Source organism: Ailuropoda melanoleuca, chromosome 20, assembly GCF_002007445.2.
Source record: "Ailuropoda melanoleuca isolate Jingjing chromosome 20, ASM200744v2, whole genome shotgun sequence".
In the NCBI taxonomy this organism is placed as follows: Eukaryota; Metazoa; Chordata; class Mammalia; order Carnivora; family Ursidae; genus Ailuropoda; species Ailuropoda melanoleuca.
In genome coordinates, this window is record NC_048237.1 from 5,228,489 (window position 1) to 5,249,527 (window position 21,039).

The following is a 21,039-nucleotide window of genomic DNA, read 5'->3' on the forward strand; positions in this document are numbered from 1 at the left end:
AAAATCAATGCCTAACAGATTCAGTGTTTGTTAGCACACTGATGGTGACTGGATCCATCAGTATCTATTATTCTTTCCAGAAAGTTTAAAAAAAGAGCACTGTTTTAATAATCTATCTAACCTTCAAATATCTTTAATAGCTAGAGAAAATTATTCTAAATAATAAAAGTCAATGCATAAACTAAAAACAAATTGAGATGCCAATGAAAGAAATGTGTGATTTTTTAAAAAGCTATTCAACTAAATTATCTTAAATGAAGTAGTTCCTAAATAGGACAGATTACAAGACAAATTTTTAAAAAATCCTAAAGAAAGATTTTAAAATTTCACTGAATTTTTATATTAAAAAATAACTACATCAGTGATTATTTAAAGCTTTGAAATTATAAGCATGTTAAGACAATGAACAATGGTTATATTTAGCTATCTGTTAGAATGTGTACAATGTTTCATGAGTTTGAATAAAAAATGAATTTTATAAAATTCTCTAATTTAGATTAAGCCTTTGTAGTGTATATAAAAGTAACACTTTCTAGAATTCATGAAGTCAAACTTCAGAGGAAGTTCAACTTCAAAGGTTTTCTCTCTACTGGCAAAGCAATGGGGAAATCTCATTGAAACCAGGTAATTGAGAATTTGGCTTTCCAAATAATTTTTTATAAAACAAGTAATTTGAATGCAAACAGTTCTGATAATTGCTTCTATCCTCTATCTGCCTATGTATAAACATTCCCCCTTCCCCCCAAAAAGAAACCCCACATATGACCCTGATGTAAGATAGAAATGTTAAAAACTTCTAAGAGTTCTGTCACCTAAGTGGTGAATTTATTACAAATACTTTTTACTAAGGACTTGAATCCCACAAAATACATCCTGTACAGAACTGACTGGGGAGAGCTTTTACTTTTTATTCTAAGATATTTTGGAAAAATATCATGGTTAGGCTTTGATTTATTAGACTCAAAATAGTTTGTTTGGTTTTCTTTTTATTTTTAAAAATGAGATATGTTAATTTGTACCCTGCTAATAATTTTAAAAAGTACAATTACTTTGTCTCTGTTTTGAACCCTAAAAGTAATGGCTTATTTTACAATAAACATTTCAGCATGGGTTGTTCTCACTACAAGGATATGGGTTTCCTGTAATCAGAACATTTTCAGCATTTATATTGTAAAATAGGTGATGTAAAATATATAAATACCATAAAATGATAAAAATCTATCCAAGATGGTTTGGGCAAATATATTGAAATATTGTTAATACATTACTTTATCTATTAAAGACTTGATATGTATTAATATATTAATATTTTAAAAAAATGACATAACATTAAAAGTGCGGAAATTTTGAGAAATCATTTTGAAATTTAGTTTACAATAATTTCTTATAAGAAAAAAAGATATAATTACCCACCATCTTAAATATTGACAGAAGCACTATTTTTGTTATTGACTAAAAGTTATAAAATTGGATAAGCCAATGAATGACAATCTTAGAAAATGCCTTAAGTTTTCAAAAGCCAGATCTCCTAATACATTTTATTAATAGTAAAATTAATTTGGTAAAGTCAAATACTTCATTATAATTTGAATGGTCTTTTTAGTTTAACAGTATTCGAATACTCAATTGAGTCCTTAATCAAAAGCTTAGCCTTTCTGCAGAAGCAGAATAACAATTAAAATATATATATATATATCTAGTATATTTATCATCTACAAGACAGTTTTTAAAAAAAATGGGAACTCTACATGATTTAAAACAGAAATAGAGACTGTATTTTACCCTAAAACATTTTCAACATAAATTGCTATAAGGTCACAATTCAAGGGAAATATATGTAATTTATATAACAATTTCAGTCATAATATGTAAATCACATTAAAGAAGATTGAAGCACTGCAGTTCAGAAGAGTTCAAATTTCTTCATTGCTATAAGTAAAGAAGTCAATTGTCTATATCAAATAATCTTTTTATTATCAACCATTTGAACATGCGATTTCACTTATTTTTTGCTGTTTTCTTTGATACTGAATTAAAGCTGATACAAATTGGCCTTTTATTTTTTGGAAGTGGCCAAACTGACGTGGTTGGGGAGGGGTTGAGAAGTGTTGTTTTTCGTAAAAATTCTTTAATCATTTCATAGAGGTAAACATACTTGAATGCTAAATACCTGACCTTTTCAAATAAATGCAGACCTACCTTGATTTTCACAATAAGCCTCTATTAATTTCCATGAGACAATGTTTTCACAAATGTAAGGCAAAACAGATGTTAAATTACTTAAGAGAACTCATAATTTAAATAATTAAAACTAATTTGTGTTTAAAGCTATTTGCAGATTTATTAGAGAAACAAATACAAATATGCATTTCTACAGAACTGTTTTTTTTCCAAAATGAGCTTAAAACTTGTTCCACAGTTTTTACTTGTTTATATATCTATGGTAACCCAAGTATTGGCTTCTGTACCACTTGTAATGAGACAATTGCCCTTCCATTGCAATTATAAAAAACTATTTAAAAAAAAATTCGGCACATACACGTTAAATATTTTTCCTTAAAAAAATAATCTAATCAAAATATTGAATACTTTAGATTTAAACAATATTTTATTTACAAATCTGATTTGATTACTTTATTAATTACACAAGGTAATGCTTCAATTTTCAAGAACAGTTTTTTTTTAATATATAGACCAGTGGAATGACATCCTATCTAGTAATATGTACTACACTTCATTTTTTTTCAAAATTAACATGACAAGTTTTCTAATACTTTCATTTTTTTGGAAAAAATGTTATTTTATTGGGGCACATATCTGATGAAACAAAAAATAACATGCAGAATTCCAAAAATAATTTGTTAAAGTAATATGATACTTACCCTTTATGTAATAAGACATCTATGAACAACAGTGCATAACAATATTATGTATTCATGTTTATGAGAAACCAAGCAGGAGGCAAAATGAGTTCATTCTGCTTTCTAATCATGTGCAATTTCATATGGCTGTTTGCATCATTTAAATAAAGTGTGTACATTAAATTTCTAAGACTGCATTGCACCCAAAATTATTATGGATAGCCATGCTTGCCCTGTATTTAATGAGTGATGAATTTCTCCTACTAACAGAGTAACTGGTCTCAAATCGTGTCTGTGATGTAAAGAGTATTAAATTATATTTTCATCTCTTTTCAATTGCTGCCTTGGAAAGCAAGAATTCCATTCTTGGAGAAGACTTACAGTAAGTAAAATTTACTTAAGGACTCAGTGAGGAATCAGCACGTGAATCAAGAATGCAATATAAGAATGGATTAAAAAAATGTGATTATCAGTACCTTTGTTGAGATCTATTACCACCATTAAAATTTCCAAGGAAAGATAGGGCCTGTAACATAGGGGTTCCATTCATTGTTAAATTACTAAAATCTACCAATTTAATGCTTTCATACTGTTTATTTTTTCCAATAGAAAAATAAATCTCATACATTAGAAGTGGTACACAAAAAACTGGGATAAAATTTATCAGATTCTTGATAGCACCATTTACACATTCTTAAAGTAAACATTAATATGCACTTTCTTAGAAAGCGATATAAATATATAGTACAGGACTTGCTAACCTCTGTTAACCATCTGAATACGATGGAATAATCTATCTCTACTGTTCAGGTAGGCTGTGCATGGTGGTGTAGCAATATAATTTTAAAAGTTTGTTACAGATGTGATGGGAAGCTGGAAGGAGTCGAATAAGCAGAAAAAAGAGCTTAGATCTATTGTAAGCAATGAGTCGAAATGAGCCGTTACAGGTTAGAATTTATCTTTGTTTCTGATCATTCAATGAGAAAATGACTTCCACAGAAATAGATACATTTAACTGTTTCAGGAGTGGGGTGGGTGAGGTGAAGTAGGATTGAAAGTCCTACAGGTAATAGCAATAACTGGAAGTGCAGACGAAATTGGTCTTCAGTGCAAAGAGGAAGGCAGCCGTTTAAAAAGTCTAGGTGCAATGTTGTGGTGCTGAAAGAAAAGCTCCCAGTGATAAAGGAAAAAAAAAAAAACTGCAATGCAACTTCAAGCAGTAATTTTGTGGTGCTGAAAGGACAGCTCCCAGTGTTGAGGAAAAGATCTTGGATCTAGAATGAGGTGTCCAATCTGTATGATAAACAGCACACTGTGTCTCAGAGCGCCCATTCAATCTCAGTAAGTAAATGAAATATTGATTGAAAGTGACCCTGAAACAGAATGCATTAAAAAGACATAGAAAGCTGCAGAACTGAGGTAATTCGTATTCAGCATGTTCACCAGCCTCCCTATAGCAAAACAAGTCTATAAATAGTTGCATTTCATAAGATGTTTGGCCCTTGTATCATCAGTTTTCTCCATTTTGGATCAGTATAGCTGAACAGCCATTGTTACATGCCTACCTGTGGCAGTTTGAAGCCATACTAATTTTCTTCCAGTAAATTAAAGCATCACATCACAAATAAATTCTACATGGTCTATAAATTTCAGAGAATAAGTTTTTAGACAGCATGAAGCTGATTTACACATAATGCACACAAACCCTTATCTGTTACCATAAATTAAAATGTAAGTATCTTCAATTTAGCTTTCAGATTTAACTAACATATAACCATGCCAACTAGCAAAAGTTTAAAATTCCCATTTACAATTAAAATTGAACTGAGTGCATTTTCAGCAATACTAGCTAATAAAATACACATAATTGTTTAAATGGTTTGGCTTCAAAGTAACATTAAATTCCAGATGAAATGCATGGGCTCCACAGTGGACTACTGGAATTTTGAAATAAAAGGTTGAAGATTTGCTAAGACTGAACAAAACATTTTAAAGACCCAACATTTGAAATGCTTCTAATACACATCCTAGATCACTTCCTTTCTCTTTTTCAACTAAGTGGGGCCCCAATCTTTGCCTTTGTTCACTGCTGACTCTGAGACAGCATGGTGAAAGAAATTTACATAGATATTATTTACTGTTAATGTATTATAAATGATCTGAGACTTGTGACATGCAAGGAAAAAATGAGACGGGAGACAAGTGATGCTACATGATGAACTAAGCACATTTATAATGATAAAATGAGTAAATATAATAGCGGCAATGCTAACCACTGATTCCACGAGATACACTATTTGTCAAAACTTACACAGCTACAGAGTATCGACGATAAATAGTCATTACCAATTAACACAGTTTACTACAGCTTTTCTCTTTCATTTAAACAAGCATATCATTCCCTTTTAAAATCATTCTCTAAATAAATATTTAGAGATAGAGAACTCTAAATGAAATAACAGTCCAATGTTAAAAACTAAAAAAAAAATGAATCTACTCTTACAGTTTGACAGAAATGAATTATTAATAGTGGAAGGGGAAGGGATCAGGAAATAATTTCAAGTTCTCAATGTCCAAAAGTAAATTGCACAGTAAATCAATATGAAATGAAGAGTCCATATAGTTCAATGAACAAAAGGGAAAGTTCATGAGGACAAAGATCACAGTTCAGAGAGAGGCTGGACGAAATTCAGACATGGAGCATCACACTCATTGTTCTTTAATTGGTTGCACAGAAAGGAGCAGCTGGGATGCCATTTAGCTTGCTAGGATGGACGTAATCAATGGGTTGAAGTTGAGATGGAAGTAATTCTCTTTTGTAATTCAGTTGCTCAGCCAGATGATCCAGAGGTAGCCAGCATTTTATTTTTGTCCATTGAATTTAAGACTGCATGCACAGCATGAGGAGGTGCTTGGGGATGGATGCCCCTATGAGTGGCCTTGAGTGGGCAAACTCAGAGGTTAACAGATGGTGTGTCAATGGCCTGGACAGTTGGCACTCAGGAGAGGTACAGAAGAGGGTGACAGTTGTTGGGTCTTGGGAACAAAGGCTTACTTTGAAATGACCTGTCAAAAAGCCTGACAAAGGTAGATCACACTACCTCTCAAGATAAACTGCCTCTTCTAAATAAGCATGCAGGAAATACTGTCTGGTTGGTGACATAAAAATGCTCCACAAAACATGCAAATTACCGAGTATTAGAAACTGCATTGGCTGCTAGCGCCATGCTGCAAAGACTCCATCATGGGAGCAAACAGCTAAATCACAGATAGCTTCACAGTAAAATCTACATTCACAATACTAATAGGTTTCTAGTGTTAACAAATTATACACAATTATAAGCTCTTAAAATGCAACATACTTATCAAGCAGTTGCAGATAATGAAACATTATCAGCTATCAATAATTTGTTGGCACTTTCACTTTTGTTTATAAAATTTCCAATACACTGTACCACAGTTATGTGTCTAAACAGTGAGGATGTTAATGGAGTAATGACTGTTCTACTGGCCAGGCGATGGGATCAGTAGTGAATTCAGTGCTTAAAAACAAATGTACAAACCTCTGAAGAGGTGGGACTCCATGTGAGAACTTTTGTTGAACTTACAAATGATGAAGAATGGGCCATGGCCAGCATGCAGCATTATTTCCATTGTCTAGTTCAGATGGAGAACAGGTGCTTTTATTGATCTGTAAACTTACCAATATAATTTTCCACAGTTTTAACCTTTTAAATATTTTACAGTGCTTTTATGCAACTATATTGCTTTTTGATCATTTTAAATTTAAAACTTATTTTCAAAATATTGTTTCCTACTTCACTGTGCCCTAAGCAGGAAGTAAGACTTACATGACAGTGCTTTGGCCTCACTCCATTTTAGGTCACTGACCCCACCATACTCAACCTAACAGTAGTTAATTTAGTGTTATCTAGAACTAATACTGAAAACTATACGCATATCCCTGTCTACATTCAATCATTAAACTACAATAATGCTGGTAAAATGGCAGGCTTAAATCTTACACTAGAAACACCTCTGACAAATATACACAAGCAAAGTATAGAGAACAAAACAGATCAAGAAAAAATTCTTTCTATGAAACATCTGGTAAAACACATATTATTTACATATACACATTGTCAACATAGTCGCATTCATTTGCATAATTATATATTAATAACAGAAAAACTTCACTTCTGCAAAGTACAGTACATCCTTCTTGAAAATGGGGTAAAGGAGGGGTTAAAACAATCTGATGTATAATTGGGGCACTCAACCCACTTTCTGAGGATTGGCAGCCCGCACTCCTTGCTCATATGTGATCCTTTGTGTAATTAAATACTGAGCAGCCTGTGTTGCAGCTGGTGTTCCAGTAATGGTTACCTTCCGATTCCTTGTGCCAGGTACGAATTCTCCTTTTTTGGAGATCTGTATCCTTGCACCAGTCAACTCCTGGTATTCCACTAATGTTTTCCCTCCTTTGCCAAGTATTGCACCAACTAAGTTTTCTGGCACTGCTATTTCAACTACATCCTTTGATCCATCTGTGGATTTTTCTGTTCCTAGAATGGCACTGGCAGCTAGGGGAGAAGCAGCTCCAAAATATCCATTGGTTGCAGCAGTAGCAGCAGCCAGGCTACCTAATGCAAATGTCCCCGCCGTACCACCAGCTGTGCTGCCACTGGCTGAGGCTTCACTGGCATAGGTGGCCAACAAATTGGCTGCTGCTGCTGCTGGGTTGGCACTGGCAGCTGCTGCAGCCAAGGCCCCTGTTGCTGCTGCTTGACTGAGACCTAAACCTAATGTGTTGAGATTATATCCGTAGCTGGCTAAAGTATTAAGTGCAGAGGTGATGGCCACCAGGTCATTGCCTGTGAAGCCAGATAAAACTGCTGGGAAGGCTGCAACGCCAGCAAGGTTAGCATGTCCTAATAGCCCTGCGGCTGCGGCAGCAGTTGGTAACACTTCAGCAGTGTTTGCATAAGGAGATCCGGTTGGATTGGAATTTGCCACTGGACCTGTAACATTGGCATAACTGATATTGAGACAGCTGCCACTCTGTGGATCCTCTTGTATCTTCTGGATGATAAGTTCAACAGCTTTTCGGTTTTGTTCAGGTTCTCCACTCACAGTGACAACCCTCTCTTGCAAGTTGATCCCATCAGGTTTCTGGGAAAGCTGCACCCAAGCCCCTGACTGCTCCATTATAGCCTTCACAGTAGCACCTCCCTTCCCTATTATCAGACCTGCTGTGCTGTTGGGAACTATAATCTTTACCTGTAATTAAAAAAAATACGTATAAATAATACTTCTGTTTTGCGCATACACATTATATTACTTTGCTATCCTAGAAAAAGTAAAATAACAAATTGAAAATTAGTTTAAACATAATTTATGAAATAGAAATATCACAACTTCTGAAGTGACTTTTATCGCATTTTCATACAATTATCTTGTAAAATCAGAATCTCCAAAAGAAAAAGCAATTTTCAGTTTAAAATTATTAAAAATCTTCCTGGAGTCTTTGTGCATTGCAGTAGAAGTTATAAGAAATCAGCATGTTCTAAAAAAAAAAAAAAGGGTATCATAACTATACATCAATGGTAACATTTTTACATAGCTCCAAAATAAAAATACTGCTGATATTCACCACCTATTGAAGCTTTAAGAATACCTTTGGTTTAGAACTGATAAAGACAAAGAGTTCAGGGTTATGATGCAACATTAGTAAAGATAAAAGTAGTAAAGCTCTAGTCCCTCTGAAAATTAATTTCATGTTCCTCATCACCTAGCAATTTTTGTGTTATTCAAACCTTACTTGTTTCATGACTAATATTTTCAGAGATCAACCAAATTATTTCTAGTGGTATTTTGATTTTTTTGATTAAACTGACACACAACATAGAACTTTATCAAAATAACAGATATTTCTAAATAATTAATAAAAAAATTTCAATCATTTTAGGGAGGTGAAGAATGATTATTTGAGAATAATATTACCTGGATGTTCTACTTAAATTTGTAAAATGAATATTTTAATTAGATAATTCTCTTTCTTGGCAGTCATAGCTACATTTTAAAAAATAGGACTTACAGCTGTATTATCAAAGGTTACTGAAAATTTACTAAAGTCGCAGAATAATTACAATGATACAATGTGACCATATGAATAGAGGCATTTTAGCTAATCTGTATTGAAACATCCATCCACAAAACCTAGCCTATTTGGATTTATTTAATTACAATCAAATACTACTATAAAAAGGATAAAATCAGTAAGGTATTTTTCATAACCCCCAAAATTAAAATATAAATATTAAAAATTTTATTTTGGTAGCAAAAAGATACACATGGCACTGTTTCATGACTCACTGGGTAGATCAAAAACTGGGAGAGTTGTGTCACTAACAAAGCACTAAAGTAATTGCTTTCTTTGTTCTAGATATTAAAATGGGCAGGTTAAAGTAACTTGTTGAAATCTGAGCAGGAACTTAGTTGAGATATTCCATGAAATATTTTATTAGCTAGTTTTTAGCAAGTATTCCCATGCTATCTTTAAAACAGATTGGGGTAAAAATATTTTAAAGAAATACAGCCATGCATTTGTGGCAATTTTGCTCTTTCAGCAAGCAGTGAAAGTATAAATTCAAGTTCTAGACTGGGTCACCTCAAAAATATGTTTACATGTATTAACATACATGTACACACACACACACACACACAACTTTTCTTTCCACACATATAATTTATAGGAATGGGATTTTGTTTCATTCCAATTCGTCTATAAAGTAATATCATTTTATTGAAAACAATCTAAATTTTCTAGAAACATTTCTTAGGAATGTCAAATATATCCTTCATATTCCTCCTGATTAAGTGCATTCAGTTTCAAGAAGTAGGCTGAGAAATAATTTTTTAAAACATGTTAATTTGTTAATTTTGTTCACAGACTTTTTTGTAGAAATTATTTGTCTGAAATGCAGCAGTATGTTAAAGTATTATAATTAGAAAGTTAAACCATGATTACTTCTTACACTAATTATAAGGATGAATTAGAATCATCCTTATATTTTATCCTGTGCACATGAAGTTTTTGAGAAAATTTACTTTTAAGGATTTAAATAACTGAATGTTAAATATGATTATATTTTATAAATAAGTACTTCTTTCCAAAATCAGAACATTTTTTATAGAGTTGAAACCATTTATATACTGGCAAACTGTAGTTTTTAACATAATTTTTATGTTTTAACATACTTTATGAAGAAAAATACATTAATTAACCAAAACTTTCAAGAGAGCTATTCTTAAATTATTTTAAATTCTAAAATCGCTATTGTTTTGCCCAATGTAATGATTACCTGCATGATTATAACCCAAGAAGAGAAGAGCACATGGAAGGTCAACTATGGGAACTGTCCTATAGACCAGCAATAAAAAGCAATGAAATATATAAATTTATAACATCCATCCTAAAATCACCTTAAGCTTCTATGAGACGTGTGAAGATGACATTAATTTCTACTACACTGCAAACCAGTCTCATACTATATTTACTGCATCCACAGCTCTTTTCGTAAAAACTCTAGTATTAGTTCTAGTCTTCCAAAAGAACTTGCAGATGTGTGCACAGCACTGCCATTATCGCACTTTAGTTTGTCCTTTCTTTTCTTGTTTTCCCCTTTCCTCATTTTTCTTTCTTTTCAATATTCAAAAAAAACTCTGAAACAATGGATAGTTCAAAAATGGTGTGTGAACTTCTCATAACTGTAAACATCTTCCAAAAAAATCTCTTTTTGGAAATTGAAAAATGACACCATGCCATCTATCTTTACATTAAAGATGTCCTAGTTCAAATTACTGTCAGACCACACACACAAAAAAAGATATCTTCATGTAATAAGTACTATTCCCTGGATTTTAGTTTTAACTATTTGAAATAATCTTATATAAAGTACTGTCAGCTACAATTGCTATTTTATCAAATACTGATGTGGTTCCCAATTTTTGTTCATAAAAGTTACATTTGTCCACATATAACTACGTAAAGGTGGATTATGACTTAAGAGAAAACATTAATGATTGCACATTAATATTTATAGTAGCACTTCTAACTTTAGACAGTAATAATCCTGCATAAGGTTACTGATCTCAGAAATTATATTTTAAAATTAAAGAAAATATAAATATAAAAAGTTATTAAATTACAAATTTAAAAAAAATGTAAATACTTAGCCTAGCTAAGGGAACATGTCACCTAAGTTTTATTTTTGACCTAAGGAAATGAAAAACCTCTCAGATTTATACTTTTTTCCTTGAAGACTAAAGAATAATATGTATCTATTTGCACACTTAATCTAATATGGACACAAACAGGAAACAAACTCTCTGAAAAGAAGAAGTTGAGACAAAAAGAAAAAAAACTGATTCATTTGCATAATATCTTAGAAAAAGTAGTGTTCTATTTCCATCTTACGTATCAGATCAGAGCCAAGAAGTAAGGCACCAGTGTGGAAGCTAGGAGATAGTGGGCTACTGAATACTGAGTGGGGTAGGGGAGAGAAAGGGAGGGTGGAAAATTATATAAGGTGGCTACTTGTTTACTTCTTAGACGAAGGAATACAGCATTTACCAAAGAAAAAGTCTGTGCACTGATAGTGTTTGCTTCCCCAATGAAATGATAAATAGCAAATATTAATTGTATGTGTGGCTTCATTTTCATTGATGAAGTCTGTTCACATACTGACTCACATAAGTATATGTATACTTATTTCTAAAGAATTGAGAGGAATTAAAAAAACTGGATCCTAAACGGCATATAAATTATCTGGTGTAACATACACCAACTATATCAGATATGCTGTTGACAGCTACAAATCAGTTTTCAGAACTATGCCCTATAGTTGCTACCATCAATTCAATCATTTATGGAATGCTTACTGTGTGGGGAGTTAGAGGTAAAGTGTGTGTGTGTGTGTGTGTGTGTGTGTGTGTATCATTGCTCCTGCCTTTAAGGAACTTTTAGATTCAGTTGTAGAAAAAAGATGTATAAATGTAACAGTGCAGTGAAGTCTTAAAAGAGCTGGTATATAAGCTTATGAAAAATACAAAGTATACACAAAGCCTAACTGGAAGGAGAAGGGTAAATAAAAAAATCTTTGAGAGACAATGATTATTACGTATCTAAATGTCTTTCACATTTTTGTTCTGTAAGTATCCTGCTCTTTATCAGACACTCCTGTAAGGTTGACCTGTAATCTCTATGTTGGAGAGGGTCCATTCACACCTAAACCCATTTTAATAGTGATCACGTACTTAAGTATTGTTCTTAAAGAAAAAAATGTTTACTTAGATTTTCCCTTTTCCTAGATTTATAATTATGTATTATCAAGTAAACATAAGATCAACAATATAATTATGCTAATCTTACTAGTATCAACTGCTTTTCAGAAAAAAAGTAATAAAATGACTATTTCTCTATGTGCAGCCAAAGAAGAACCTTTATGCAAATTCCATGAAGTCTTAAAAATACCAAATAGGTAGGTTTTAATGTTGATATGTTTCTGATTAAAAGTAAATATTAGGCAAAACAAATTTACTCCTTTGCCAAATAAGAACTAAAACTCATTATAGCCTTATAAAGCAATGAAAGTGTCTGTAGTCATAATTGGTTATAATCATGGCAGGAAAATTATTTAATTATTTCATAAAGCCATACTTTCATATAAACTCAAAACAATTTAAGACATCTCAATTAATAGTATAGACTATTTAAGAGCTGCCATATGATATACCACATATGTATGGACTTATATTTATAAAGCAATGCCTATCAATAGTGGATACCTTTCATTTATTCTTTCATTTATTCAGCCATGCTGATCTTCCTTCTTCTGGCAACAGACCCTAATTTTCCTTTGGGCAACACCCTCTCTCACTCTTAGTACATGTGCTTCCAGTAAGACTGACAACCTTCCAATGCTCTAGGAATGGAAACGTAACAGAGCCTGACACATCACAATTTCCATACCCCTGGCAGTTACTGATCTGGGATTGAGCACATGGCCCAGGATGGTCGAATGAGTTAACCTGAGAATTTGGTAAAACTGTTGGGACAGAGACACCTACCTGTGTTTCTAATCTAGCAGAGCACAAGCTTGACATTACTAGTGATTATCTTGCCACCCTATGGAAAGAGGAAGGACCTGACTGAAAATAAAGTTAACCTAGATAAAAGGAGTCTACAGAAATGGAGAGAGGAAAACTTCTGACAGCATTTTGGCATCTGAATCCAACCATGTCTAAAGCTAGCACAGATCAATATAATTCCCTTTTTAAGCCACTTTGTGTTGGATTTCTATAATTTATAACCAGCCAAGTAGTATATTAGAAAAGGTTTTTACATTCTTGTTATATCATATTATTTGTCTATACAAAAGAATACTGATATTTTGTTATATCTCTCGATGCTCTAAAAGTCAAAACGTTACAGCTCTAGTAATGAAACACAAGTGGATTGCTTAGTTTACCTTTTACCAAGATATAACCTATGATCTAACAGAATAAATCTTCATCACTTCCCCAATGTATTACAACTTAGGCTACCAAGGCACCATTTTGTACTGTCCAATGAAGATGCATGTGCCATTTTGGGCATCTATATTGAATTGTGGACCAAAGTAAATTGAAAACCTCTTATCTCTTCTTTTGATTATAGATTTTACACATATAAATAACTGCCTCCCTGAAAAGTACTGATTTTGACAAAATTATGTATAGGACTGTTACATGAATACAAGTAACCAAATAAAACAAGAGCAACTCTTCTGAAAACTCTCTACTAGTCTGTTTAATCTACTCACTTTTGATAATCAAATCAAAAGCAATACAGTTTTCATAAGCATGCATAATATTATTGTAAAAAACCATGCTGTCTTTTCTTACATATCTTCACCCGTCCTTCCCCCACCACTGGCAACACCAGGTTTCAAACCTGGGAGCCATCTGTGCTTTTTCTTGCTCCCTAGATCTCTACATCCTGTTATGTACTGTTTTATTTTTTTCTCCCTGAAATGCTTCTTGCCCAGACCTACTGCTCTATCCTATCCAAAGAAATATGTGGTATAATAAAAAGAATCTAGAATAGGCAGTTTGAAGATACAGGCTCTCACCCTGGCTCTGCTGTGTGACCTTTGTCAAATTACTTCAGTTTCATCATCTATAAAATCAGAAAACTTGATAAGATTATGGGTGAAGAGTTTTTATTTTAGCATTATAAAAAAAACTCAACAGCTGTCAGCAACGACTCCCCCATTCGGTTACCCACTGAATTATCTAGAATCCTTATGTAGACATTCTAAATTTTCTATATCCTGTCCCCGACTTATCTTCCCAGATTCATCTTTTAAGACTGGTATACCGTGCTGAATTCAAACCTTACCTTTTAGTTCTTGGTTATACTCTGTATTAGTCATTTTTCCATGTCTTTGCTTACTATTTATTCATTTGGTTCAACTGACTGAAATGTTATCTACCTATATCCCACACTGTTCTTTCCCTGAAAACGTATACATTTTTGCCTCCTGAAATCTTATATGTCCTGCAAGAAAATTTAAATGCAATACAGTTTGTAAACTCAATCCTGGTTCCCTAAAAATACTTTTCTGTATTTCTTATTATGTTACTTATCCAAAGCTGGCTTATATTAGCATACAACAGATATTTACCTCTCTTACAGAATTTTATCTTCCTGAAGGCCATTATCTTATTTAATTTTGTATTTATTATTTGCACTTACTTGACACTATCAATTGGATAACTGTTTAAAAAATAAAACCAAAAATACAGAATAATTAGAACTAAACAATAAACTATTTAAAAGATCCCATCATGGCCATATAATTGTGTGTATGTGTGCACATACGTGTGTGTGTGTAAAATATGACATTGGGTCCTTAAAACAAGAATAGCTTAAAACAAGAACAACATTATCATCTCTAAAACTAATTCAAAGACTATCCTTTTGGCTGGAGCCACCATCTTCCAGTAATTTGCCAAAACGATCGACACAAAGAGAAAGAGGAGAGGTACCCACTATATGTTCTCCAGGCCTTTTAGATAACAAGGGGTTGATCTTTTGACCTCATACATGTGAATCTATAAGAAAGGCGATATTGTGGACACCAAGGGAATGGTCATTATTCAAAAAGGAATGCCCCACAAATGTTACCATGGCAAAACTGGAAGAGTCTACAGTGTTACTCAGCATGTTGTTGGCATTGTTGTAAACAAATAAGGGCAAGACTCTTGCCAAGAAAATTAATGTGCACATTGAGCATATTAAACACTCAAAGAGCCGAGATAGCTTCCTGAAGCATGTGAAGGAAAATGATCAGAAAAAGAAGGAAGCAAAAGAGACGGTACTTGGGTTCAAGTGAGGTGCGAGCCTGCCCCATCCAGAGAAGTACATTTCATGAGAACCAGTCAAAAGGAGCCTGAGCTGCTGGATCCCATTCCCTGTGAATTCATGGCATGATAAGTGTAAAAAAAAAAAAAAAAAGACCTCAAGAGTGTAAAAAACTAATTCAAAGATTATATTGAAACCATACTGAAATACACAAAAGATAAATGTATAGAAGTTTTAATCTTATCATAAAATTACTGAAACCAGTAACACTCACAGATTTATGGTCATTTAAAAAAACCACTAACATTATGAATGGATGTTGTACTTTGTCAAATGCTTTTTCTGCAACTATTGAAAAATGACATGGTTCTTATCCTTTCTTTTATTAATGTGGTGTCTCACATTGATTGGTGAGCATTGAGCCACCCTTGCAACCCAGGAATAAATCCCACTTGATCAGGGTGAGTGGTTGGGTTTTTTTTGTTTGTTTGTTTTGTTTTACGTATTGTTGGATTTGGTTTCTAGTATTTTGTTGAGGATTTTTGCAGCTACGTTCATCAGAGATATTGGCCTATGGTTCTCTTTTTTAGTGCAATCTTTATCTGGTTTTGATATTAGGGTCATACTGGCCTCAAGAACGAATTTGGAAGTTTTCCTTCCTTTTCTAATTTTCTGAATAGTTTGAGAAGAACAGGTACTAACTGTTCTTTAAATGCCTGGTAGAATTCACCTGTGAAGCCATCTGGCCTTGGACTTTTGTTTGTTGGGACTTTTTTGATTACTGATTAAATTTCTTTACTGGTTATTGGTCTGTTCAAGTTTTCTATTTCTTCCTGTTTCAGTTTTGGTAGTTTATACAAATGGTGTTGGGAAAACTGGACAGCAACATGAAAAGAATGAAACTATACCACTTTCTTACACTATATACAAAAATAAATTAAAAATGGATTAAAGACCTAAATGTGAGACATGAAACCATAAAAATCCTAAAGGAGAACACAGGCAGTAACTTCTTTGACATCAGCCACAGCAACTTCTTTCTAGATATATCTCTCGAGGCAAGGGGAACAAAAGCAAAAATAAACTACTGGGACCTAATCAAAATAAAAAGCTTCTGCACAGCAAAGGAAACAACAAAACTAAAAGACAGCCTACAGAATGGGAGAAGATACATGCAATGAAATATCTGATAAAGGGTTAGTATCCAAAAATCTACAAAGAACTTACCAAACTCAAAACCTAAAAAACCCAAATAATCCAATTAAAAAATGGGCAGAAGACCTTAATAGACAACTTTCCAAAGAAAACACACAGATGAACAGACACATGAAAAGATGATCAACATCACTGATCACCAGAGACTTATGAATCAAAACTATGAGATATCACTTCACACCTGTCAGAATGGCTAAAATCAACAACACAAGAAAAAACAGGTGTTGGAAAGGATGTGGAGAAAGGAGAACTCTCTTGTACTGTTGGTGGGAATGCAAACCGGGCAGCCATTGTGGAAAACAGTATGGAGTTTCCTAAAAATAGAAGTACCCTACAATCCAGCAACTGCACTACTAGGTATTTATGCAAAGAATACAAAAATACTAATTCAAAAGGATTCATGCACCCTGGTGCTTACAGCAGCAGTATCTACAATAGCCAAATTATGGAACCAGCCCAGGTGTCCATCAACTGATGAATGGATAAAGAAGATGTGGTATAGATACACAATGGAATATTACTCAGCCCTAAAAAGAATGAAATTTTGCCATTTGCAATGATGTGGATGGAGCTAGAGTGAAGTGAAATAAAATCAGCCAGAGAAAGACAAATACTATATGACCTCACTCATATGTGGAATTTAAGAAACAAAACAAACAAGCAAAGGGGGAAAAAAAAGAGAGAGAGAGAGAGAGGCAGGCAAACCAAGAAATAAACTCTTAACTTTAGAGAATAAACTGATGGTTACCAGAGGGGAAGTGGCTAGATGCAGGGGGAATGAGTAAAATAGGCAATGGGGATTAAGGAGTGCATTTGCTGTGATAAGCAAGTTGTATGGAAGTACTGAATCACTATATTGTACACCTGAAACTAATATTACACTGTATGTTAACTACCTGGAATTTAAATAAATCTTGAAACAGTAAAAAAAAACAAAACAAAACAAGAAAAGAGGTATAACTTGAAAATAGTAAAAAAAAAAAGAGAGAAAAAAATCACTAACATTATAATAGTTAAATATTAAATATCCACTATATGTCTTTTTCTTAAATTTTCACTGATGTATTATGTTTTTCCTGTGATATTTTCTAGTTTCTTATTCACTAAGGTTTTGTGGCTAGGCTAAGATGCCTATTTTTTTTTTAGACATAAAAAATGTAGCCAAATTGGTTATAAAAGTCCAGAATACAAATATATCAGTGTTTACTTGATTAAATGATGAACTGGATCAATAACATGACTCAAATGATAGTTTCTACTGAGTCATAATCAAAATTTATAACTGGTGTAATTACCTCCTACCCCTTGCCTTGCTTCAAGCAATTACATTTTTACCTCAGAATAATTAACCCTAAAAGTTTTGTGGCGATTGTAATTCATTTTATATCTTCTTTCAAAGGGCCTTACTTTACTTGCCCCTTTGGCTGCTATATGAAAGAGAATGACAGACAGTACACCTCTTTTTTGTGTCTCTTTGGAAGAAGACAGAAAATGAATGATAATTCCTATGAAATTTGTAAAAGCAAACAGAGCTTAACTTAACTATTTTTTACTTAATACATTATTTCATGTTGCTCCTTGAAGCATTATTAAAAGTTGTTTTTTTTTTCTTTTGATGACTGCTGCATATTTTAAAGATGCATCACATGACATTCCAGAGAGGGATACACTTAGGTATAAGAAAAACAGGAAAAATCAATTTTTTATAGGTAAGAACAAGGAAAAGAAAAGCCATTTTAAACTATTTCTGTTACATTGAGATGCTAAGCACTCTAGACATAATTATGTCAAAAAAGAAAAAAAAATACTAGAAGTCAAATAATTTTAAAGAAAACACAAGGGCTATAAATGATCAACATTTTAGGGCAGCCTATTATTTACAAATGAAAATAATTTGGAGTGCTATCATCTTAATGCTTACTAAACTAAATTTTACTAAAATGAGGTTAAATTTCTCGAAGTCCTATTTGTCATCATTGTCCATGTGTCAAATTATCAAAAGTCTCTTAGAAATCATCATTATTATTACTGTTATTATTTTAAACCATCTCTTCTTAGACCAGCTCTTTATATGTATATAAATAAGTATATATACAATTATAAGTATATATAATAAGATAGATGTTTAGTGTTCTTAATTCTGATTAGTGAAAAAATGTATTTGAAATATTTGGGGCTTTAATGTGAAAATAATGTTTTTAATTTAATATTTTAAAGGCTTTAATGCCAATTTAAAAAGTGAAAAATAGCTATGAACATTAAAGTAGGGGCTGTGTTCATGGAAGTGGATGATGAAAAGGGATGAGAGATACGGATAGAGGGAATCAAGAAACCTATTTTGGATATTTTAAGTTTGAAATCCCAATCAGACATCTAAGTGTTGATAGCAAGTAGGTGATAGGCTATGGGTCTGGAGATCAGAGGAAATTTGAGAGTTAACAGAGATAGTTATTTAAAGCAACGGGAATGGATAAGGTAGTCTAGGGGACCATAAAAATGAATAAACAATTCATTAAATAGCAAACAGTAAAGAACTATGCTTGACAAGAAAATATTAAACTGCTAAAATCAATCAAAGATATTCAAGGTAGATCAGCAAAATTAATCACTAAAAAAAAAAAAGTGAACCAGGAATGGTCTATTAATCTTTTTCTTTTAAAAGATGTGTGGTAGTATGTATTGCCTTTTGGAAATCATACTGTAGTGTACATTAAGTTATAAAATGAGCATAATCTTTACCTTAGTTTCTCTCCTTTTGTGATCCTTCTGGGAAATAACCCAAAACACAGAAAATATCATACACACAGAATAGTGCACAGGCACTACACGCAATTATAAAATGGTGTGGAAAATAACACAAAATTCTAAAATATATATAAACGTGTGTGTAGATTTTGGATTAAATAGTGTAAAATTATATGCAGGTAAAACTGAAATGAAGGGAATAATAGAGCCTGAAGTTCAGGTGAGTTTCCCCCCCCCTTACCATATAAACTTTGTCTTATTTTAATATTTTAAAAGCAATGTAACAAAAGGAAATTAAAAAAATTACTCCCAAATTAGGCTGCTGAATAAATGAATCCTGTAAAGCAGAGTAAATAATTTGTTTAAAATAGCTTTAGTACATTTCTGGTATTCACTACACAATTATTTATTTAGTGTCTATTGTGTGCCAAGTACTGTTCCAAATGTTGGGGATTTTATAGAAATAAAAAGGATAAGATCTCACTTTATGAAGCTTATAGTCAGGTGGTACCATAAAGACTACTAAATATTTAAATTTATATTATAAAATTAGTTAAGAAATGAGGAGATTTAGAATACACTTTTATTTTAAAATAAGGAAATTTAGGGGCGCCTGGGTGGCTCAGTCATTAAGCATCTGCCTACGGCTCAGGGCGTGATCCCGGTGTTCTGGGATCGAGCCCCGCATCAGGCTCCTCTCCTGAGAGCCTGCTTCTTCCTCTCCCACTCCCCTTGCTTGTGTTCCCTCTCTCGCTGGCTGTCTCTCTCTGTCAAATAAATAAATAACTTTAAAAAAAAATAATAAAATAAAATAAGGAAATTTAAAGTCATAGTTTTTTTTTTTTAAAGATTTTATTTATTTGACAGAGATAGAGACAGCCAGCGAGAGAGGGAACACAAGCAGGGGGAGTGGGAGAGGAAGAAGCAGGCTCATAGCAGAGGAGCCTGATGTGGGGCTCGATCCCATAACGCCGGGATCACGCCCTGAGCCGAAGGCAGATGCTTAACCGCTGTGCCACCCCGGCACCCCTAAAGTCATAGTTTTAAATAAGAATCATGTAATTAAAGTAAATGCCTGTTTACAAAAACCACAAAGGTAATTTTGGAATTAAAGATTTTTAAAATTTTGAGTTTATTCATGGATTGATTGGACACTCTATGATGTAACCGAACTAATTAGGTATTTTTAGAAGTAAATACCTCAACTATGTTTGAAAATCAATCTCTACTTATACTTATGTAACTAGATAATTAATTATAAAGCAACCTTTCACAATTTGGGTTTTATATTTTGTTTATACAAATTTTTGATTAAGCCATTTTTACCATTAAAATTAAATATTATTACTTAGTTGAAAAGATTGATGTGCCATATTTTTACATGACTTAAGATATTATTTAAGTCAAATATAGGTACTTGTAGGTATTTTAGATTTACTAATCATGCTAATACAACATTACTTATATTTAATTTTACCAACAATTTTTCTGAAGTCAAACTTATTTTTTTAAAAGAATAACACGTTTGCATTTCAGTATCTTACTAGTAAAGTTTGATAATTTACTATCACAAATGACTATTGTTAAGAAAAAGAAAATTTCATGAATTATTCTTATTTAATTAACACTTGGGATAAACAAATATTAACTAAATAAAAGGCTACAGAGGAATGTCTATAATTTAATAAGCTGTATTATTAGTTACAAAGCTAAGCTTTTTCCCTATATATGAAGTAGTTCACTTCTAATATTTAATGAATCATAAATAAAAATACATTAATTTTATAACTTCTATTATTTGGCTAGAAG

The 21,039-nt window shown here is 32.6% G+C and overlaps 1 protein-coding gene across 1 annotated transcript in view; it reads right to left on the reverse strand.

The window, feature by feature from the left end:
* Positions 1-5,067: 5,067 nt before the first annotated feature.
* The window catches only part of NOVA1 (NOVA alternative splicing regulator 1), a 147,665-nt gene continuing 131,693 nt past the window's right edge, over positions 5,068-21,039 (reverse strand). Inside the window, 1 exon segment of the mRNA XM_034648523.1 lies at positions 5,068-8,141. Coding sequence (XP_034504414.1) covers positions 7,137-8,141 — 1,005 coding nt within the window. The 3' untranslated portion in view covers positions 5,068-7,136.